The sequence below is a fragment of the Camelina sativa genome, chromosome 7 (assembly GCF_030686135.1).
Source record: "Camelina sativa cultivar CO46 ecotype springtype chromosome 7, ASM3068613v1".
In the NCBI taxonomy this organism is placed as follows: Eukaryota; Viridiplantae; Streptophyta; class Magnoliopsida; order Brassicales; family Brassicaceae; genus Camelina; species Camelina sativa.
This window is the reverse complement of record NC_141886.1, coordinates 27,987,609-28,009,427: the sequence shown is the minus strand read 5'-3', so window position 1 is coordinate 28,009,427 and position 21,819 is coordinate 27,987,609. Positions and strand designations below refer to the sequence as shown.

General features: G+C 35.5%; 5 protein-coding genes, 1 non-coding gene and 2 pseudogenes across 17 annotated transcripts; 2 read left to right on the top strand and 6 right to left on the bottom strand.

The window, feature by feature from the left end:
- Positions 1-165: 165 nt before the first annotated feature.
- On the bottom strand, positions 166-3,657 carry LOC104702724 (crossover junction endonuclease EME1A-like). 10 transcript variants are annotated; one of them, XR_015562437.1, is made up of 11 exons: positions 2,884-3,063; positions 2,735-2,798; positions 2,345-2,512; positions 2,117-2,264; positions 1,902-2,020; positions 1,466-1,655; positions 1,341-1,404; positions 1,145-1,263; positions 848-937; positions 646-760; positions 166-544 (listed from the first exon to the last, which is right to left on the bottom strand). XR_015562437.1 is itself a non-coding variant. In XM_087459557.1 (11 exons), exons 2-11 carry the CDS (start codon positions 2,780-2,782, stop codon positions 356-358), a joined length of 1,245 nt encoding a protein of 414 aa, XP_087315683.1. In that variant the 5' UTR covers positions 2,783-2,798; positions 2,884-3,018; the 3' UTR covers positions 166-355. The 10 variants fall into 10 exon arrangements, 6 of the variants coding, with proteins under 6 accessions (XP_087315683.1, XP_087315684.1, XP_087315682.1 ...); XM_087459557.1 differs by having other exon boundaries at positions 1,480-1,655; positions 1,902-2,029; positions 2,884-3,018; XR_015562435.1 differs by having other exon boundaries at positions 1,902-2,029; positions 2,735-2,920.
- A 427-nt stretch (positions 3,658-4,084) lies between these two features.
- On the bottom strand, positions 4,085-4,219 carry LOC147941786 (small nucleolar RNA SNORD14; annotated as a pseudogene).
- A 108-nt stretch (positions 4,220-4,327) lies between these two features.
- On the bottom strand, positions 4,328-4,453 carry LOC147941785 (small nucleolar RNA SNORD14). Its single transcript, XR_015563052.1, has one exon. It is a non-coding gene; the product is annotated as a small nucleolar RNA SNORD14 (small nucleolar RNA).
- Positions 4,454-5,184: 731 nt separating this feature from the next.
- LOC104704957 (ribonucleoside-diphosphate reductase large subunit) lies at positions 5,185-9,837 on the bottom strand. Its single transcript, XM_087459555.1, is given in 18 exon segments — positions 5,185-5,483; positions 5,486-5,543; positions 5,639-5,722; positions 5,856-6,003; positions 6,090-6,239; positions 6,328-6,530; positions 6,615-6,734; positions 6,816-6,980; positions 7,071-7,157; positions 7,249-7,398; positions 7,484-7,576; positions 7,669-7,839; positions 7,939-8,015; positions 8,102-8,342; positions 8,442-8,705; positions 8,808-8,895; positions 8,996-9,057; positions 9,288-9,837. Coding segments are annotated over 18 exon segments (2,424 nt in total). The 5' UTR covers positions 9,516-9,837; the 3' UTR covers positions 5,185-5,448.
- A 1,187-nt stretch (positions 9,838-11,024) lies between these two features.
- Positions 11,025-11,841, bottom strand: LOC104702721 (uncharacterized). The gene has a single exon (XM_010418630.2). It carries the CDS (start codon positions 11,633-11,635, stop codon positions 11,273-11,275), a length of 363 nt encoding a protein of 120 aa, XP_010416932.2. The 5' UTR covers positions 11,636-11,841; the 3' UTR covers positions 11,025-11,272.
- A 3,830-nt stretch (positions 11,842-15,671) lies between these two features.
- On the top strand, positions 15,672-16,236 carry LOC104702720 (egg cell-secreted protein 1.3 pseudogene; annotated as a pseudogene). The gene has a single exon (XR_015562870.1). The product of XR_015562870.1 is annotated as an egg cell-secreted protein 1.3 pseudogene (transcript).
- A 564-nt stretch (positions 16,237-16,800) lies between these two features.
- Positions 16,801-18,450, top strand: LOC104702719 (egg cell-secreted protein 1.2-like). 2 transcript variants are annotated; one of them, XM_087456338.1, is made up of 2 exons: positions 16,801-17,397; positions 18,334-18,450. In XM_087456338.1, exons 1-2 carry the CDS (start codon positions 17,137-17,139, stop codon positions 18,448-18,450), a joined length of 378 nt encoding a protein of 125 aa, XP_087312464.1. In that variant the 5' UTR covers positions 16,801-17,136. The 2 variants fall into 2 exon arrangements, with proteins under 2 accessions (XP_087312464.1, XP_010416930.1); XM_010418628.2 differs by having other exon boundaries at positions 16,801-17,401; positions 18,338-18,450.
- A 108-nt stretch (positions 18,451-18,558) lies between these two features.
- On the bottom strand, positions 18,559-20,601 carry LOC104702718 (cinnamyl alcohol dehydrogenase 2). The gene is made up of 4 exons (XM_010418626.3): positions 20,410-20,601; positions 20,205-20,318; positions 19,153-19,823; positions 18,559-19,046 (listed from the first exon to the last, which is right to left on the bottom strand). Exons 1-4 carry the CDS (start codon positions 20,487-20,489, stop codon positions 18,844-18,846), a joined length of 1,068 nt encoding a protein of 355 aa, XP_010416928.2. The 5' UTR covers positions 20,490-20,601; the 3' UTR covers positions 18,559-18,843.
- Positions 20,602-21,819: the final 1,218 nt, after the last annotated feature.

Below are 21,819 nucleotides of genomic sequence, written 5' to 3'. Positions count from 1 at the left end.
ATTGTGTCCTCTTACAAAGCTAAAAGGATCTGTCATCTGTGTATCAAGAAACAGAGAATCAAGATCAAATATGACCTTAACAAAACCAAGAGTAAAACACCAAAACTTATAAATCGAACACTAATAGGCTGTTCGAGAAAACTAAGATGTGCAGCATCAGAGACGGAACCAACAATACCTTTCTTTACTAACAAAATCAAGACATATAAAACGACTCAGGACACACATTAAATACTTCGGACAATACATAATGAACTTGCATACATATACAAAAGGAAAAGAAATCTCAGACACAATCATTCTTCTGTTTTGTCTGACAGAGAAAGTTATGAGACTTTTTAATGTTCTCTTACTTCTAGTCTAAGTCATATGGACGAGGTGTGAAGGAAGCAGCACCATCTACGACGTCATCAGTCTTAAGGGTTCCATCTTTAGACATAAGCACTCTGTATATCCGCTTCGAACAGGCCTCACCCACCTTTTTGTCTTCTCCTACTAAATTTTCCACTTTCAAGTCTTTTAGTGTAAACTCCTTGTCATGAACCTATTCCCCAATTTTTTTAAAACCAACAACACCACACAATTTGTATCAGAAACCATTAGAAACAAACTGGGAAGTCAAATCCCTAGTATGTGTTTACTCACCGACATGTTAGGATTCATATAAACCTCAAGAAGAGACTTCAAGGATGGGTATTTCTTTGACACTGCTAAAGCGTATCTTGGCGGTACCTTTGGTATTGCTACCAACACTTTCAACCTATTTGACCCAATGCATATTTACTGATTAAACAAAGCAGGTGATTTAACAAATATTGAAATTGAAAATGGATTTAGATTACTCTACCATAGGCTCTCTCTAATCAAGTGCTTATCAGCTCCCTTCCGGGACATTAATGTACTAGCAGCGCATACTGACCACCGAGTTAACTTATCCCTGCGCATTAGACAGTTTAATTCGGAATCAAGGACGTCAGCACAGAGATAGTTTCTATTTGAGCTTCTGTATCTTCCATTTCGGTTTATATCAAAAGATTTTTTGTTGGATTTGTATGTTAGGAGGAAAGGAAACGGAACTTTCATTGGGCATCATATCAAATTAAAATCTTTGGAAACAAAACTGAAATAGCATAGATATTAGCACCTGACTTGGCAATAGGCCAGATTACTTGTTAAACGAACAACATGTTCAGCCACCTCAGCCTCATCTACACAATGCCTGGAATGTACTCCAATATAGTGAGTAGTTAATTTTGCGATTGCCTGAAACACATCAGATCTTTATTAACGACAAAAAAGGAGTTTTCCTCTAAACACATTTTGATTAGGAACTGTAGTACCTCATCAATAGGAGGCTTACTCCAACCACTGCGATTTGCAGGGTCCTTGTACTCAATCCTCTCCCTAGAAGATAAGATTTTTCAGCTTCAGTCAGGATGGAAACATTAATGCAGCAAAAAGTTACCTTCTCAAACGCACTTTTTGTTTACGTAGGACATTAACTTATTGGTGAGGTAGCATATTGTAGAAGATGGGTATTCATCACGAACTCTGGAGACGTTTTCTAGAAGTTCTTTATTAGCAACAAGATTACAAAAGTCTTCTGCCTCATACACAAGTAAAACGTATGGAATCTTGGACCCTAGGGGCAAACTCTGCAATAGATAAAAGAAGATAAGAGAATAAGAAAATACTGATTCACATTATAATCTCTAAGGGATTCATTTCTTTACTTAATTTATAATCTGTAACCCATCCATGTCAGGTTTTATGAAGTCATCTTTGATCAATTACTTTCTACACATGTCTCATTCTTAAGATGGAAGGTTATATAAAAAAACTTAAAACTGAAACACACAGAAAGAATAATTTGACAAACAATGCCTGAGATTTTATCGTACCTGAGCAATATCCTCTGGAAGTGTAATTTCCCACACAATGGATCTCTCAATTGGATTAGAGGTTACACGGTATGTAATGCCTTTCTCTTGCAACCCCGAAACAAGACGTCCTGTATCAACTGAAGGAACTGAGTCTCCATACTTTAGTGATGAATTAGCCAAACCTTGAGAGGTATATGTTGAAGAATGATACGTAGAATGGAGAAAGTCCTTACCTCCAAAAGATTCTTCAATCAGTTTATTGTCAATCAAGGCGACAATAGATTTAAGGGCTTTGTCCTTTTCCCATTTCTTCTTTTCCTTCTCCAACTTTTTATGCTCAGCATCTTCAGCTTTCATGGCAGCTTTTTGTAATTTCTCTTGCTGGATGATGAAAGCTAATTAACTACTGATCCAAGGAATACAAAATATATAAATTATGTTAAAATAAACATAAAGCTCACTTCTTTTCTTAACTTCTTTTCCTCTGTCGCGCTGATCTTTTCATCTTTAGACACCTTCTTTTTAGGCAACGCATCAACAGAAAGATAGGTACTTTTGTAACTTTCAGGCCGCTTCTGTCGACCCATTTTCTCATCGCTTGTATCTTCTTTCTCATGGTCAGAATCGACCTGGTTTTTGCAAGTAAAGCAAAATAACAGTTACATATTATGTAACATTTAGTAGTAAGATCAAACAAAAGAGAAAGGTAACCATCGGTGCACAAAATAACAAAGACTCCCAATCCTCGAAAAGACAGCATTAGGAATCACATATAGAGCCAACCAATTCATTAATCATATACACCCATCACGAAGATATGGTATGAATGCAGAATGTTTTCAAACAAGTACCTCAATAGGATCTTTAGACAGTGTAGATCGAAAACCAGCGCTCTGCATCCAGCTAGTATCATCACTGACACAAAACCATTCATAAGTGATGAAGAGACTACCCTTTGCAAATCACACACATGATGAATAGTTCAGACAACGTCAAATACTTGGCTTAGATATTCTTGTATGTATTCTCAGGTCATAGTAAGCCTAATCAGAATCAGCATCACTGGATCCACAAGGTTGCTTCCAAGAATCAGCAGCATGCACAGGTACATACAACTTCTTTGCAGTTCCAGGTTCGGAATTGTCTTCAGAATCAGACTCGAGAGATATTACTCGTTTACCTAATCAGATTTCGGAAAAAAAAACAACAAACTCAGTGGAAACAGTAAAACCCTAACAAAGAACTGAAAGATTCATCAGTAATCAAAAAAATTGACAAACAGAACAGTCTCCCCAAGTATCAATTCCCCTATAAAACGAAACCACTTCAGCATAACCGTCGGAGACGAACCGAAATTAACAAAGACGCGTTGAGAGATTAAATCGATTCCGGAACGGTAAACTAACCGGAAAACGTGTGAGACTCACGGTGTGAAGGAACTCCGATTCCGGAAGCAAATGAAGACTTCACATCGTCAAAGAGAGGTGCCTCGTCGACGAGGACCAATGGAGTAGTAGAAGCAGATCCCGGCGGTTGTTTCTGCGGTGACGGATCGGAACCCAAGTTCAAAAGCGTAGGAGTAGGATTCTTTCGAGCCCTCTTCGACGGTGGTGGAGTAGCTTCATCCTCGCCGTCGGAGATCAGAATGAGATCGCTCATCAAGTGAGAGAGAGAGTTTGAATTAGGCAATGAAGGCGGGACTATCGATAGAGAGAAAGAAGTCAGTGTGTCGTAAACGATTGATTCGTCAGGGGTATTTAAAGAGTGTGTTTGGGTACAAGGTTTACTTTATTCTTTAGCTGTCTCATGTCGCGGTTACACTAATTTTGCCGATTTAGATTGTTAAACAACGTTAGGGTTTTTAATGTATGATCCTCCCTCCTCCTTAGTTTGGTTTCATATCATCTTTGCATATTCCTTCCGTATTCTATTAAACTTAATTGTGTGATTAATGTTACCAAATCATGTTCCACATTTACCAAAACTTTAAAGTTTGGTCAGTGTCTTCCAAACTCTCTTCCCAACTGATTCTATAATCTTTGAACCTTTTAAACCTTTTTTCCAAACGTCCACCATAATTCTTATCTAAAATTCACCTTTGCATATCACCCAAGACAAGTTTGTGACGCAGTAAAAACCAAGAAGGATCGTTAAAAACAAACAAAACCGATCAAAAAAAAGTAAAGAGAGATAGAAGAGGATCTCTCAGACATCCAAGGAAGGGATAAAGAAGCAGCATTAGCTCTCAAGCCCGGCGAAAGGCGAAAGCTTTAGGCGGCCACTGCGAATGTTTTGAGAAACAAGCCTTTTTTTTTTTGGTTTTATCCTCATCGATCCTAATATATATATATATATATATATATATATATATATATATATATATATATCATCAATTTACTCAACAACATAACAAAACATAATAAATAAACTGTAGTATTAGAGAGAGTCTCAGACATCCAAGGAAGGATAAAAGAACAGCATTGGCTCTCAAGCCCGGCGAAAGGCGAAAGCCTTAGGCGGCCACTGCGAATGTTTTGAGAAACAAGCCTTCTCTTCTATCATCATCGACAACTAACAACCATTAACTCGAGTTCTATAGTTTCAAAACAAACGTTACAAACTTACAAAAACAGACAATTTCAAGAGCAAGACCAAAGACAAGAAACGTATGCAAAACAACTTCAGAAATTCGAATTCTAGGGTCTATGGTCTGGACTCTAATAATATAGTCGGAGAAAGAGGCGGCGTTGGATTAGTGTGTACAGACTAGGGTTTATGTTTTCGACTACACACAATAAACGGCTGAGATTTGTTTCCTTTCTTGCTTCTGTTTCATTTTCCCAAATGGGCTTTTCTCATCCTCATTCATTTAGATTTCTTGATAGGCTACCTTAGCTCAGCCCTTTATTACGGCCTACCTACGACAGCAAAAACATGTCAAGTTTGAACTTTGAAGATACCGCACATAAGCTAAGATGTGAGATGACCCCGGCAAGGACTAAGTAAAATTCCTGTAATCTTTTATGTAAAAAAATCTTGGTGGTTAAGTTTCAATATTTGTATGAGTCTAATAATCTTTGAAGGACGGCTTCCTAACCAAATGTGTATATTATTTCAGCTTTGTCTCCCTTGTGAGTATATTATTTCAGCTTTGTCTTGATATAAAGAATTTACAAATGATTGAGTTGATACATTTTTGTCAACCATATTTTAAAGAATTTCTGTGCGTAGAAGAATTTACAATTGCATTGGCTATAACCATTTTTGTATCAAGATTGGAATATACTCTTACAATTTACCCTTTGTGTCAATGCAAAATCTACTATAAGATTATATATTTTCTCGTTACAAACCCATTGTTTCAAGAAAAAGAAAAAACGAAATTGGATTACACAAAACTCGAAGCAACGTTAAGCATTCGGAAACTATTAACAACATACACACAGATCATCAACAAGCAAGTATAGAAAAGACCCAAAGTCCACGAGACATGGTTTTACTTTCTTGCTTTTGAAGACCAAACTAATATAACAAAGAGCTTCAACTTCCGCAGGCTAAACATTCGTCAGGGTTTGTCAAGGAACATACCATCTGCGCCAACTTAGTTTCATTATCCTCTTCTTCTACTTCTTTACCTCCTTCTGCTACACTCGGCTTCTCCTACATCAAGCCCAACGACAACAACTCATAGGTAAAATGTCTGAATTCACTAGAAGAATCATTGCAAAGAGTGTTGCATTGTTTTTTTTTTTTACCTTGAGCATGGCTGTGTCAACTGTGAACTTTATCGCATCAGCTGCAGCACGAGATCGCAGGTAATACATCCCGGTTTTCAAACCCTAAAGGTAGATTAACAACAAAATAAGTGAGATTATGAGTATTTACAAGATGAGTGAGGACCAGATACTCTTTAGAATCTCAAAACTATTTCACATTGAACATAAAAAGAGTTTAGATGTTTAAGGTTTGTACCTTTTTCCAAGCATAGAAATGTAAGGAAGTGAGTTTTGCGAAGTTGGGTTTGTCCATGTGTATGTTCAAGCTTTGGCTTTGATCTATGTAGCATCCACGATCAACAGCCATGTCCACCACTGTTCTCTGTTTGATTTCCCACACGGTTCTGTGTTTTATTGCAAGAGAAACAAATCAAATATCGGTATCTAGACATAGTAGTCAGTGAGAACAAAAAATAAATGGGAGCTATACCTGTAAATAGCCTTCAAGTCGTCAGGTATCTCCGCAACATTTACTATAGAACCATTCTCATTAATTAATTTGTTCTTCAACGTTGGAGTCCAAAGTCCCATATCAGTTAAGTCATGGAGAAGATGCTTATTCACCACTACGAACTCACCACTGCACAAACCAAGACGACCCAATGAGTAAGAAGTACAGTAAGTGGGAAAACCAGAAACATACTTTGTCAGATGATTTAATCACGTACCTCAAGACTCTCCGGCTGTAGATGTTTGATGTGTATGGCTCAAAACATTCATTGTTCCCGAGAATCTGACTGGTTGAAGCAGTTGGCATAGGTGCTACTAAAAGAGAGTTCCTCACTCCATTCTTTGATATCATATTTCTAAGATCAGCCCAGTCCCAGCGGTTTGATGGAATTACATTCCACATGTCAGGTTGAAGGATTCCCTAGAGATGGGATAAAGTCAGCCTAACAATTCACCATAATACCTTATGAAGTGTGGTCTGATAATTGATGGCTGAGATGCATACCTTACTCACAGGACTTCCTGCGTAGGTTTCATAGGGCCCAACTCTTGCAGCAAGCTCTGAAGATGCTTTGAGGGCATGGTAGTATATGGTTTCAAATATATCCTTATTCAATTGTTGGGCCTGAGTAAGAAATTAAACTTCTTAAGAACAGAGCACAAAATTATTTTCCAAGGCTGATCATATAATGCAAAACAAGTCTACCTCTGGAGAATCAAATGGCATTCCAAGGAGGATAAATGCATCTGCAAGACCTTGTACACCGATACCAATAGGTCTGTGACGCATGTTTGAAGTTTTTGCAGTCTCCACAGGATAGTAATTCACATCTATTATCTTATTGAGATTAATAGTAACAGTAGCAGTCACCTGGCCACACAGAAACATTAAAAAGTCAACATCACATCTAAAGACAGAGATAATTCCTTCAGATTTGAGGTCAAATACTTAGTATCTGACCTCTGCTAACTTGTCAAAATCAAAGTAACGATTCTTTGAGCCCAGACTGCCAGCAAGCTTAGATGGATGAGAGTCTAACGGGATGTCCTGTAGTGAGATGAAGAATGTTAGAGCTCTATTCATCGAGTGACAAAGTAAAAGAAAATTAAGAGAACCGGCAAATCAGTTTCCTACTCACCTTCTCCCTTACAAATCTGGGTAAAGCAATAGATGCAAGATTGCACACAGCAGTTTCTGTAGGACTAGTGTACTCAATGATTTCAGTGCATAAATTGGATGACTTTATTGTTCCCAGATTTTGCTGATTACTTTTTCTGTTACATGAATCCTACAGTAGAGTAACAAAAGTTACAGTATGAACCGGTGGTTATAGGTATATAACGTGTAGCCACAGAATTAGGACTTTTACTAACCTTGAAAAGCATGTATGGTGTTCCTGTTTCTACCTGGGATGTCAATATTTCATACCAAAGCTGCTGCGCCTGAACAACCTTCTTGGCTTTGCCCTAAAGATTTGAACAAACATAATTGGTATTGAGATAACAGGAGTTTAAGTTTCTAACGAAGCAGCATATACATAGATGAAATAGGGATCCACCTCTCTTTCATACTTCGTGTACAGTGTCTCAAATTCAGCGCCCCAGCAATCTGCCAAACCCGGAGCTTCGTTTGGACAAAACAGTGACCACTTCCCATCGCTCTGGACCCTCTCCATGAAGAGATCTGGAACCCAGAGAGCATAAAACAAGTCTCTAGCCCTGTGTTCTTCCTATAATGGGAAAAAGGTGTATTTAGAGGTTGAATCAGCCTGAATTGAAATTTACATATGAGGGGAATACATGATGAAATATAGAGGTTGTAACTTTACCTTCCCATGGTTCTTACGCAGCTCTAGAAACTCAAAGACATCAGCATGCCATGGCTCCAGGTATACAGCAAAGGCTCCTTCACCAATGACAAAATATACATCAGATACACTAGAGGCCATATACTGCACAGATAATGATATCAAAGTAGGTGCTGATACGTACCCTTTCTCTTGCCTCCTCCTTGATCAACATAACGAGCAGTATCATTGAATACACGCAGCATTGGAACAATACCATTAGATGTTCCATTTGTGCCACGAATGTAACTTCCAGTTGCACGAATATTGTGAATTGAAACACCAATACCCCCAGCAGATTTGCTTATAACAGCACACTCTTTGAGTGTTTCATATATGCCGTCAATGCTATCATCTTTCATGCACACCAGAAAGCAGCTGCTTAACTGTCATGTCAATTATTTTCGATAGCAGATCAGCAGAGGAACATTTAAAAGTATAGCCCGATTATAGATATAATAAAACATCAAACTACAGGTATTTACTTGAGGCCTTGGCGTTCCTGCATTGAAGAGTGTAGGAGATGCATGAGTGAACCATCTCTGAGACATCAAATGGTAAGTTTGGATCGCGGAATCAATATCATCCTTGTGAATGCCAACAGCTACCCTCATCAGCATGTGTTGAGGCCTTTCAACAACTTTCCCTTCGACTCTTAAGAGGTATGATCTCTCAAGAGTTTTAAATCCAAAGAAATCGTATTCAAAATCACGATCATAGATTATTTCACTGTCCAGACGAGCAGCGTTCTGAAGAAACCAGAGAAAAGCACTAGTCAGTGATCTACAAGTTACATATGTATCACACCAAGAAACAAAATTGAATTGAGATCACAACAGAGGCTTTCGTACCTGCATAATTATGTCAAACACATCATCAGCTATTAACGGAGACTTTAGTCCAGATCTCTCACTGACATGATTGAACATGTCCTTAACCCTGCAAAGTACCACACAGTACATCCAAGTCAACTCATATGAAACTTAAACTCAAATCAATTATATATACCAACTAATAAAGACTTCTTGATAACACTCACGTCTCAGAAAACGATTTCTTAGTGTTCTTGTGAAGATTTGAGACAGCAATCCTAGCAGCAAGCTGACATACAAACACAGAACAAAAAAAACATGTAAATCATACAGATCATGTCATCAAGAATCAAGTCCATATTTAGAAGTACCTAATAGTACAGTAAATAATTCCAAACATCGCAATTGAGAAGGCACAGTTCAATTCAAACACCAATCCAATCAGAGAGATGAAAGTCTCTGACTTTATCAAAATCAAGGAGTACCCAGAAAGCAAATCGAAGAGAAATAATAACTCACAGATGCATAATCAGGATGGTTACAGGTCATAGCAGCAGCAGTCTCAGAAGCCAACTCATCGAGTTGACTTGTGGTGACTCCCTTGTAGACACCAGCACAGACCTTCTGAGCAACGAGGACAGGGTCACAGTGGTCACTGCTAAGCCCATAGCTAAGCTTCTTAAGCCGGGCAGTAATCTTATCGAAATGAACAGTTTCCTGCCTTCCGTCACGCTTCACCACATACATGTTTTTTTTTTTTTTGGTCAGAGGAGAAAGAAGAAAAATTAAAAAAAGGTCTCAGAGGAATTTTATCGAACAGGTGATGGGCGTCTGATGATATAAGCAACGATGTTGCAGGAAAGAAATGGCTTTTATAAAGAGATAAGAAGGAGGCTTAAAAGGGGTTGCTTCGGTTTCGAAATATCTCTAGGGTTTCTACTTTCTTGTGATTTTGTCCTTTAATGGCCGAAATTTTTAATCCACTTTCCCGGGAAAAGATTTGGGATTTTCCCGCCAGCTTGTAAGAGAAGGTCAGAAGACAGCCATAGGGCTTTTTCACGTGGCGGGTTCATTCTTTCAAAAAAAATTTAATGGTTGAATGTGGACCTGGCCCATGAAGTTAATGTGTATTGTAATGGGCCCCAGCTCTTTTCTTTTAAAGAGGATAATTCAAGCTAGGAATTTATTCATATTCTTTTATTGTTTAAACATTATCAAATTTTATTTAATAATGAATAAATTCATGCTAAGAGAATTTTTCCCAGTTGGATATTGTAATGCTTTCAAAGTGGACAGCCTTTTATAAATATTGTACAAAACTTGAATGAATGTTTTAAACATAATTTCTATACTTTCAAACCTTTTAACAACTTTGACATTATTTTTTTATTTAATTTAAAGTTCCACCAATCACAACTAATACATCTTGAAGAATAATTTCTAAAATGTGAGTTAACATCTAAGCAGAAAAGAAAAACATTCTATATTACAAATTAAATCTTGTTTTTTACTGTTATCTTTTTTTATAATACTTTAGTTGTGTATGTTATTAACTGGAACAACATTGTTTGGAAAGTAAGTAAGATAGTTTGTGATGAAAATAAATCAATTTTTGTAATATTATTTTTAGAGTTCCAACATGCGACCTTCGGCGTATTATATGAGAGATCATTTTTTCTCTAATCAATACTTATTCATCAACATAATGAAAGTAATGTCAACAATAATATCAAAATATGAAGAATGAAAATTCATAAAATACGATATTATTGTTTTAAAATTCCAATTAGCATCAATGTAGTGTGCTGTAAACTCTTTATATTTTTCCAAAAATTTGGTGGTCATGCATGCAAACTCTATTGGAATTATCAGTCAAGATTTTATCTAAGGAAACCTTATATAATTTATCAAGGTACTAGCTAGAAAAATCTGATGAAAAAACTCCAAGAACAAAATAAAAGAGTGATCTGATTTTTATTGCAATAAATAAAAACAATTATCACCAAAATTCAAAGATAATATTACCAATTTACCATTATAAAACTTTTGAAAAGGTAAAAAATAACGATGTTAGTTGGCACATCATAGAACTCAAAATTTTAAAATTCAAAACGAAATCATTTGCAAGTACGTTAAAATAATTTTTAAAAAATTTAAGGGAAAAAAAAGATCAGATCCAAAAAAAAAACATATCAACAACACTTCTCCTTTCATCAAACCAAAGTTAAAATTTTATAATGTTTGTCAAGAAATGTCTAAGGAAAACAAAATTATAATAATAGATAAGATACCACACGTCTCATATCGGAACCAAAATGTTTACAATTTCCATCTGAAGATCTTCAAAAACTATTAGTATCACAGATTCTCAAGCTCCAACGTTAGATTAAGGACTAAACATATACACACAACAACAAAAAAAACCATCGAACAGGTTACTAAACAACGATTAACAAACGTAATTAGCAAGCGATGGATATAATTAACCAGCTACGATCCATTAATTAACCCCTCATCTCCTTCGTCGCTCTGTAAATACACTCGAGAGAACGAAACTTCTTCTCCTTCATCTTCGCCATCTCCCTCTTCCTCTTCAGGCCAAGATTAGAATCACAGCGTACGCCGTCGTTTTGCTCGTTTCCGATTCTCGAGCTAACAACATCTTCATGCCTTGTCTTATCTCCGCCTCCGCCTCCTCCTCTTCCGCCGCCATAATCTCCACCGGTGCTGCTGCTACAGCTCACCGTTTCTTCCTCGCTTAGCTGCATAAGCTGTTCCGCCGCCGCCATCTCCGTCTCAGAGAGCACGATCTCTGGCGCCGCCGATGATTCTCTAGAGAATCCTGTTTCCCCCATTCGATCGTTCATGTAGGAGAAATGAATTAATCTGTAAGAAAAGAAAAATAAATAAACAAGAAGTTAAACAAACGCGAGAATCGATTTATTTATAAAATATCTAAAGCTTTTATCAATAAGTTTTTATTATCTTTTGTTTTTGTCTTGTCGTTTTTTCGTATTTGTGTAATGGAAAAAAGGAAGAAACTACAAAGTCGGTTTCGTAAGAAGAAGAACGTGTCTCCTGATATTATTTTTAATTTTTTTCTTAACTAAAGAGAGAGGGTAATGATCAAGTGCGACCGTGTTTATCGTATCTCTAGAATCTGATCAGTCGCAAGTTTTAGTACCTCAGATGAAGTTTTGTCTCGTTGATCCAACGGCTACGAAAGCTTTAGTATGTTACTTCTTCTATGAGGTTTACTTAAAGCTTATATAGAGAGAGAGAGAGAGATTCATGCGTTTGACTTATATTACACGATTATGTTGGGTTCCACGTAAGCTAATTCCGATTCCAAATATGGGATTGTCACCTTTGTGGGCCCTTCATCCACGTGCTCAAGTTTTATTCGTTGAAGGATTTTATTTTCCGGAATCTGTATTTTTTATTTTCTTTGAAAAAAACTCTTTGGCGATATTTGACCGTAAATAATGTATCTTTGTAACTAATGAATAATGATGATCATGATCACAATGAAGGATTCTGCAAACAAGTTTACAATAGAACAACAATAAAAAGTTTATGCATGTTGTGTCTCCTAATTTTTGGTGGTTTATGTAGTTTTTGGTCTTTACTCTTTCTTGTATTTTCTGTCAAAAAAATTTGTGAAAATAGTATAAAACTATAAATACCTAACAAGTAAAAAAAACCACAAAAAATATGTTTGCACCATATGTACTTAATTTTACTTGTTATCCATATAAATTACTACTAGTTTAAATTCGTTTTATTGACATTGTAATTTTTTTATAAAATATAATTTATGTGATTATTTTTAAAAGTTTTTTTGGATAAAATATTATAATAAAATCATATGTTAAATATGATGATTTGAAAAAAAGACTTATTTGTAAGTTTTATATTGTTAATGATTCTAGATAAGTACCGGTGTTATAACACTAGTCAAATTTTATTTTATACAAAATTTTGTATATTTTCTATTTTAAATTAAAATTTTAATATGTTGTATTAGTTTATGTATGTGAAGTTATTTCAACAATGTATATTCTACCTTATGACTTGAATGTCATTATAAGACATAATTTTGTAAATTTGGTTTTTAAAAAGCGAGTTATTATATTATGAGTAATTTAATATATTGTTATACTTTTTGTTTTAATATAATTGGTTTTTTAAAATTCTTTCATATTATAGTGACATATTATTGACATTGCTATAACAAACCAATTTAGAGTGTTTATAGTTTCTAACTTTAATATCAAGTTTCAATATTTTAAAAATATTTCAAAATAAATTATTTAAAGTTTATTATGTTTTATAAAATTATAAAATTCAACAAAAAAGTATGAAATTAAATTTAAATATTCAAATTTTGACCCGTTACTCAGTAAAATTTTTAATTCAATAGATATTATTTTTAAAAAATAATATTAATAAAAATTAAATATTTTATAGATTGAATCATTTATATTTGTTTTTAAAAAATCATCTTATGGTATATCCGGAAATAAAACTATTTTTTATTATAATAAATAATATGAGAATTTATTTATTTCACAAACTAGACTCATATATAAAAATGAGAGGTGAAGTATAATAATAATTAACAAATTAATATGTTAAGTTAGATATCAAATGATTTTATTTGATGAATAATTTAATAAAGAAAATTAATATGGTAAGTTAGATGATATCAAATGATTCTTTAGAATATTCTCTTTAAGATTTTTGGAAACAATAAATTCAGACTATACAAATAATATAAAATTTAATCTATAACCTATTTGTAACCAATTTATTAAAATTATATTGTCTACAAAACAATGTTGTGTACTTCCGTTTTATTATATAGGGGATAATTAGTTTCTTTCATCAACAAGCTAAAATGATTTGTAACCAAACATATATATTAATTTATGTGGAATTCAACCTCCAAATCTGATATTGATCCAGTAAAACATCAAAACGAAGGGATAGAAATAAACTTTAATAATCTATTTTTAGACAAATTTAGGGTTTAAAGGATAATGACAATTAACAAATCTATTTACGGATTAAATTATTTTTTGTTTATCATTCATCAAATAAAAATAAAAACCATCTTTTCAAATAGAGTTGGTCTGCAAAGTTAATTTGTTGTCTACTCAAAAAATAAAACAGATTAAACTGCTATCGAATTTAGCCGCCTTGACCACCGTCACCATTCGAACTCTTACTATAATTAATTGATTATCATCTACAAAAGGGCCATAGATGGTAACGCTAAGAAACAAAATGAAAAACACTAATTATGTATTACATGACAAAACAATTAAAAATAATGAAGAAAAGAGTTAAAAGAAAACGTAACACGTAAAACTGCACAGAGCTCTTTATGTCTCTACACATTACCCACCACCAAAAGAGCACACATCACCATCATCATCAATACATCATCATCATCATCACATGGCTTCATTCAATCGTTAAAACTCCGAGAGGAGATTCAAATCTCCGATCTTTCACCATGTTAGACTGCAGCTTTCTTTCTTCTTATAGAAAAGGAACCCTTATTTTTTTTTTTGATAAACAAAGGAAACCCTTGTTCTCATCAGTTTTTATCAGTCGAGACATTAGATCTCCAGGACTGGTCCGTCTGTGGACACAAACGGATTGACTCTAACCCACAAAGAGCCAAGATCGAAGCAAGAAGAATCGCGAGCCAAAATAATGATTGGTACTCTATCTTGCTTCCCAAGCAACGCCCCTTTGAGGAACAAATGAACACTTAAATTATCGCAAAGAACAATCTCCCAAAAAGCAGTCCCCAAGATTCATATCCGTTATCGATCCCATGCGAAACGCCAAGAATGACTTCATGTCTCCAACGATGTTAATGATCAATAGAGTAGTATGAGGAATCAACAAAGATATCCATTTATCTAAGAACTCTCCATCATCTGCTACTTCTATGTGACTGTAAAGTTTGTGTTGACTCCTGCAAGAACTTTAAGAGTAAACCATGAAACAGAGCGCAAACATATGGGAGGAGACTCCTTCGACAACCCAAAACTTCTTGTTTCTCCACCAATCATCGATTCCCACTTTGCCCCATTGCATTTGTATTATACATGTTACTATAGACATGAACATTGCATGAAGGGTATAGTTAATGATTTGTCAATAAAGTAACAAACTAAAGAAACAACGTTACAGTTTTGATTGATCTATTTCAAGATTTGCATATTTTGATTTTAAACACTATAAAGACTCGATATTTTGATCCCCAAAAGAAAAAAGATTAGATCTTTTTGGTTCCAACATTATTATCTACATGCAACTAATTAATAATGGTAATGGCTTGTTTACCTCAGGGATGATAAATTTGCCAATGAGTATAGATCAAATGGCTGAAAGTGAGCAAATACGGGAAAGGATATCCAATGATAAACAACATAGTTCATGCATGTACCGGAATCTTTCTAACCAAATCAGATGATGCCTAAAAGTATACGTTTGACGGTTTGAGTGCGAGTATATGGACGTGCATAAAATAAATAGTCCACATAAGATGTTCTTAGCTCCCAAGTCGGCCAAAAGTGTGGCTGCTGGGATTCGAGCCCAGGTCTCCACGGCCACAACGTACAATTCTAACAACTAAACTACAGCCACTTTGATGATGTTTACTGCCTAATGTTTATATTTGTCTAAGTAAAATAATCGACTCTTCGCTTATAACTTTCCATAATTAAGACCGTTACAAATTACAGTAACGTCTATTATGGAGATTGTAACTTTTCGCTTGTAACTTTCCTAATCGTGCGTTGTCTAAGTTCAATGATTTATGGAGATAAGTATATTCATTAACTCTCAGCCCTCTCCCACTTCCCCCACTAAAACCACCTTTAATCTCAATTAAACCTCAAACTCCTCTCACTAGAGTACTATATATATATTGCAACAAGTCTTAGCAAGACCCCATCATCATCTCACAACACAACACAAAATCTATAAGAAAAACACAATGGCTTCTAACACAAGTTTACTCTTCGTCACCGTCACTCTTCTCCTCATCCTCAACGTCTCCTGCAGCAGGACACTCCCAGCAGCGTTGGCAGGCTCCACCAGCATTGCGGCGAGGCTTACCGGAGGAGGACTGATGCAGTGTTGGGATGCACTCTACGAGCTGAAATCTTGCACTAACGAGATCGTTCTCTTCTTCCTCAACGGGGAGACCAAACTTGGCACCGGTTGCTGTAACGCCGTTGACGTCATTACCAACGATTGCTGGCCGGCGATGCTTACTTCTCTTGGCTTTACATCTGAGGAAACCAATGTCCTCCGTGGTTTCTGTCAATCTCCGACTTCCGGCGGTTCTTCTCCGGCTCCTTCCCCTGTCAACGTTTGATACATTTTCCTCCCTGGTGTATGCGGACATTAGTAATGGTTTAATATATATATAGTTTTATTTTAATGGTATGATGAGAATATGTCATTGTCAGTTGACTGATTTGGAGTTTGGAATAAAAACGTTTGCGTTAATTGGGATTACCATTGTCTTTTTACGATGATAAAGATCCACCGACCTGGAATAACTTCAAACCGTTAAGAATCATAGCATAGTAAACTATAGAAACAACCTCAGAGAAGTAACCTGTGGAATAAGATAATTACTTTATACGGTTGGGCAGCCTACCTTATAATCTCTAATTTAGAACCATAATCGTTTGTAAGACACATTCGACACAAGCAAACTAGCTAGAAAACAACACATTCGTTTATATTGCGAAGATTTGACCATATGCAAATATATATGTTTTAGATAATGGTATAGATTAGAAGGTAATATGACCATACGTTTTGAACCCGTATAGTTTACACAATATATGATGGATAATGATATTACCCTAGCAAAGAAGTTCAGCTATATAATGCAATTAAGTTATTAAAAGTACATATTTTTACAAGAAAATAATATTAAAGAAACCAGGATCATATCGCCTGACACATTCCATTAAGTAATAACGATTAACGAGTAGTAACAAAGTTAAATTAGTAAAAGAAAGCTCACCTTCTGTAATCTGTAACACGACGCTAAACCTTCATCTCCAATAGACCCGTTACTCACTTCCATTCAAGCCAATATTAAATACATTTCCTCTCATCATGCTTTAAATGAAGTTCTATGCATGATTAAGTATACTGGAAAACCATTCACCGTCGATCCTTTGACCTTTCCCATTCCTCCCACTAATCTACCTTTTAATTTACTCTTAAATCACCACTAAGATTCATATCCATACAAAACCACACTATAAAAACAGAACTCTTATAACTCAACCATCACAACACGCCAAAACTCAAAATAAGAATAATGGCTTCTAATAAAAGTTTCCTCTTCGTCATCGTCACTCTTCTCCTTGTTCTCAACATCTCCGGCAGAACACTCCCTGAGACGGTGGATTCCACTAACATAACGGCAAGGCTCAACGGAGGAGGACTAATGGAGTGTTGGGACGCACTGTATGAACTCAAATCATGCACCAACGAGATCGTTCTCTTCTTCCTTAACGGTGAGACCAAACTCGGCGTTGATTGCTGTCACGCCGTCGAAGTCATCACCACCGATTGTTGGCCGGCGATGTTTGTAGGACCTCGAAAATCCAAATATGAGATAACGATTATAACACCTATGTAAAACGATAAAAGAAAGGAGTAGAAGTAGATTCTCGGAGGCGAGATACGATCTCTTTCCTTAACCCAAAGTAACCCCCGCAGTGTGGCTGTTTAGTGAGTACATGGATCCCAGGATACAACCGAGACGAGACCGTATCACAACACTTGATTACGGACTCAAACGAACGTTGGCGCAACGATACACTCTTGACGATAACACTTACGTTTTTGTAGTGAGAGAAAGATGAGTGAGAGAGAGTTGGATCTTTGTTTCAGAGTGTTTTCTCCTTAGCAAGCGTGTGTGTAAGTGAGAAATAATGAAAGAGAGAGCTCTGTATTTATATGGAGAGGAGGACGAGATGCTCTCCACAAAATCTGGGCTCGTGGGCTGATATCTCGGGAAGTTGAGGAGAGGTGAAGATGCGATCAAGTCTCACACGTTGGCGAGATCTCCGTACCGACTTATTCTTCCGTTTGAGTTGATAAGTTGACTTTGCAAATAAAATTTTGAATAGTATATGCAACATACGTAACATGAAATGTAATATAAGTTGCAAATAAATTTACTCCAAAGTATTAAACCAAGTCCGGTCCATCATATCATGCAACGTAGTGTCCTCTTCCCATAATACGTGTATCACTATATTAGTGGGAAAACTTTCCAATCTTCCAACGTGGAACAAACGCAAAGATTTGTAGTTATAAGCTTTCAAGCTAACCACTTTGGAGATTAATTTCTCATTCATTATAACTTCGATTTTGACAAGTAACTACACTATGTTATAGTGCTCATTACAAGGAATCCAAAGAGTCCTTAAACCGGTCATTCCGATAACGGACGTCATCGGAAAGTCACCTGAAAGTTGGCTGAAGCCATGTTGTCAAAATTGTAGTTCCAACAATGTTAACTTCTCTTGGCTTCACCTCTGATGAAACCAACGTTCTTCGCGGTTTCTGTCAATCTCCAAATTCCGATGGTTCTTCTCCGGCGCCTTCCTCTGTGAAACTTTGATGTATGCAAACCCAATAATGGTTATAGTATATTGTTTTAATATATGATATAATTAGCATCTCCCTTTGGATTTTATTTTTTTATGTATCTAAAACTGTGTTTATACCATTACAAAGAACCATCATATTGAATTATTTTAGAACAAATTAAAACAGGGTTTGTCAAGAAACAGCGCATAATACGAACATAGTTTCTCAAACAAGTAACTTGTGAAACAAGTAGTAAAGTGATGTTTTTGCAAAACCCTAATACTATTAACATAGAAATAAAAGACAAGTAAACAAGTCCAACAAGAAAGCGGATTCATGATTTTGTAACTATCCTCAGAAAAATCTCAGAATCTAGACATGATCGAGACTGGTCGACATGTTCCTTTAAATATCAGCTGATGACTCAAGCAGGACTCAAGGAGTTGGCCACATCGATCACGAATCGGTACCTGACATCAGATCTAGCCAAACGGTCCATAGCAGAGTTGATATCACTCATCTTTATGAGCTCAATATCCGAAACAATATTATGCTTAGCACAGAACTCAAGCATCTCTTGTGTCTCCTTCATCCCTCCAATTTGACTTCCTCCCACCATTTTCCTTCCTATATCAAAAAAACACCAAAACCCTAACAGTTACCTCCACAACACGTAAAACATAGAATTACAGCTTATAAACCTAACATTAAAGGGTCATCATCTTTTCTTTACCGCTAACTAGAGGGAAGATTGGTAGCTCGAGTGGCTTCTCCGGTAAGCCTAACATCACAAGCTTTCCATTCACATTAAGCAAACTAAACAACGGTAGTAGAGAATGTTCCGCAGACACCGTATCCATAATGAAATCCATAGTCCCAACTGCATCCTTCATCTTTTGAGAATCCGTTGTGACGAGAAACGCATCAGCACCGAGTCGATCGATTGCTTCTCTCTTTTTCTCCCATGACCTACTAATCACAGTAACTCTTAAACCAAAGGCTTTGCCAATCTTCACAGCTATATGACCAAGTCCACCAAGTCCACTCACACCTAAATGTTTCCCTGAATCTTCAGTCATACCGTAATACTTCATTGGACTGTACACAGTGATCCCAGCACAGAGCAGCGGCGCGCCTGCATCGCTTGGTAAACCATCGGGAAAGCGTAGCACAAAGCGGTGATCGACAACAATTACGTCGGAGTAACCACCTTGGTTTCTGGTTCCGTCAGAAGAACGAGAGTTGTATGTGAAAACGAGTTTAGAACAGTAGTTTTCTAAGTCTTGGTTACATGATTCACATGATTGGCATGAGCCGATTATTACGCCTACTCCTACTCGGTCTCCTTCTTTGAACTTTGTCACGTTCTTACCAACTTTTGTTGCGATTCCAACGATTTCATGCCTAGCAAATTAGCAAAATACATTAGCGGAAAGATAACCAGTAAAAAATCATAGTCGAACATGTCCATTGTTCAAAAGTCAAAAGTGCTAACCTTAGTAGTAAGATTGTTAATATACTTACTTTTTTGGATGAATGTAAAAATTGAATATATGATGTTAAATAATTTTATTATATCTGTATTTTTCCATTTTAAATATATTAATTTTTAAATCTAAAAGCCTAAACAATTTTATGCTATTATTTTAACATTTTTTATCCTATTATGTAATAAAATCTCCAGAATATTTTTCTTTATTTGCAATTCACCAAGATCTCCTACAAAGAAAAAAAGAATATTTGGGACAATGAATAAACGAAATGGTAACTAAGTAATGCGTATACCCGGGAACAATGGGGTAACGAGATATTCCCCAGTGGTTCTTGATGGTATGAAGATCAGAGTGGCAAACACCACAGAACAAGATCTTCACTGTTACATCGTTCTCACCATTTTCTCTGCAAAATAATAATATGATACCAAAACATACAAAAGTTGTGAAAAAAAAAAGAAGAGACGAGTGTGTCACAAGGTGAAAGGGAAAGGAACCTTCTAGAGAAATGAAATGGAGAGAGGACGCCGGATTTGTCCTTGGCCGCCCAACCAAATGCTTTATGTCCATCTACCATATTTGTTTCTTCTAATTCTTCTTCTTCCTCTCTCTCTCTGCTTCTGTGAATGATTGATTCGGTTCTGTTTTATCACTTTATGCCTGCATTGATAGGGTGGGGGACATATAGATATGGTCTAAATAGTGGGGGAAAAAGTAAGTTATATCATTTGAAGATGAGAAAATGAAGGATTTGTGGATGTAATTTAAAGAATTATTGAAATATTATAAGTTTTCTATCCAGGGTGATTTCTTTTTATATTTGCACTACATATTGTCCATGACTTAATAAATGTATAGATAAAAATTAGATTTTTTGGTTTATATAATATTTATGAGTAATTGAATAACTGATACAGTATATAATTGAAAAATAAAAATTTAATAATTTTTGGTTTGTTTGTTTAGATACACTAAAATTGGTTCAGTTCATAATATTTTAGATTCAGTTTTTTTTTTTTTTAGTTAACAGCTTTAATTAAAATGATTGAGAGATCCAAACAAGCTGTATACTACGAGGAAGTAATTCTTTTACTTCTCGCAAACTCCTCCAACTGTGACGTGAATGAGAGTGTAGATCAATGTTTTCTGCTAGTTGATCATACAATACACGGCCCAGATCAATGTTTTCAGTTCGGAGTGTAGCGGCGAAAGACATTTACTTATGATAAATACTCTTAATTAGCACACATCTTAGTTTTTCTTGTAAAGTTAGCACCCATATTAATTTATTCCAAAAGTAGTATTATCTATATATAATAGCAAACCCATTTTTTTTGTCAATTTTAATCCAATAGATGAGATTAGTTCTACTTTTTCATCTAACGGTTTAAAATTATTAATGACTCCAACAGTTGCAAATTATTAATCATGTCTTTTCATCGCATCCCTATCTTTTGAAAATCACACCTCTTAATTTTTGCATCTCTTTGTTGTACCTCCATGTTTCAAAAATCACATATATTAATTTTTACACCTTTTTATTTCACACCTCTATGTCTTACACCTCTTTGTTGTACCTCCATGTTTCACATCTATTAACGTTTACACCTTTTTATTTCACAACTCTATGTTGTCCACCTCTTTGTTTATTATATATAAACTTTTCTGGACTACATAAACAAGTTTCGAAAAATTGTCTTGCTTTGAGTACTAAATAATACTAAATAATTGTTTTATTGAAGTGTTTTTTAACTAACAAGCATCAATCTCTAATTCAAGGTAATTTTGTATTTTCGCTGCGAATGACCTTTTAGTGTTTCTTCACTGAACCTGTTAATTTATTTTCAGTTAGATTATTATTACTGTTAGATACGGTGGAACAAAATATGAGTATATGTGGCTTTTTA

What these genes read in the sequence shown, in the direction of transcription:
- LOC104702724 (XM_087459560.1), bottom strand. Translation starts at nt 3,542, where the DNA reads ATGAGCGATCTCATTCTGATCTCCGACGGCGAGGATGAAGCTACTCCA. An exon ending in TTCCAGAGGATATTGCTCAG is followed by an intron (nt 1,656 to 1,901) that starts GTACGATAAAAT and finishes TATCTATTGCAG; the next exon opens with AGTTTGCCCCTAGGGTCCAA. An exon ending in GTAAGCCTCCTATTGATGAG is followed by an intron (nt 1,264 to 1,340) that starts GTACTACAGTTC and finishes GATGTGTTTCAG; the next exon opens with GCAATCGCAAAATTAACTAC.
- LOC104702718 (XM_010418626.3), bottom strand. Translation starts at nt 20,489, where the DNA reads ATGGTAGATGGACATAAAGCATTTGGTTGGGCGGCCAAGGACAAATCC. An exon ending in CCATTTCATTTCTCTAGAAG is followed by an intron (nt 20,319 to 20,409) that starts GTTCCTTTCCCT and finishes ATTATTTTGCAG; the next exon opens with AGAAAATGGTGAGAACGATG. An exon ending in CGTTACCCCATTGTTCCCGG is followed by an intron (nt 19,824 to 20,204) that starts GTATACGCATTA and finishes CTAATTTGCTAG; the next exon opens with GCATGAAATCGTTGGAATCG.
- LOC104702719 (XM_087456338.1), top strand. Translation starts at nt 17,137, where the DNA reads ATGGCTTCTAATAAAAGTTTCCTCTTCGTCATCGTCACTCTTCTCCTT. An exon ending in TCATCACCACCGATTGTTGG is followed by an intron (nt 17,398 to 18,333) that starts CCGGCGATGTTT and finishes AAAATTGTAGTT; the next exon opens with CCAACAATGTTAACTTCTCT.
- LOC104702721 (XM_010418630.2), bottom strand. Translation starts at nt 11,635, where the DNA reads ATGAACGATCGAATGGGGGAAACAGGATTCTCTAGAGAATCATCGGCG.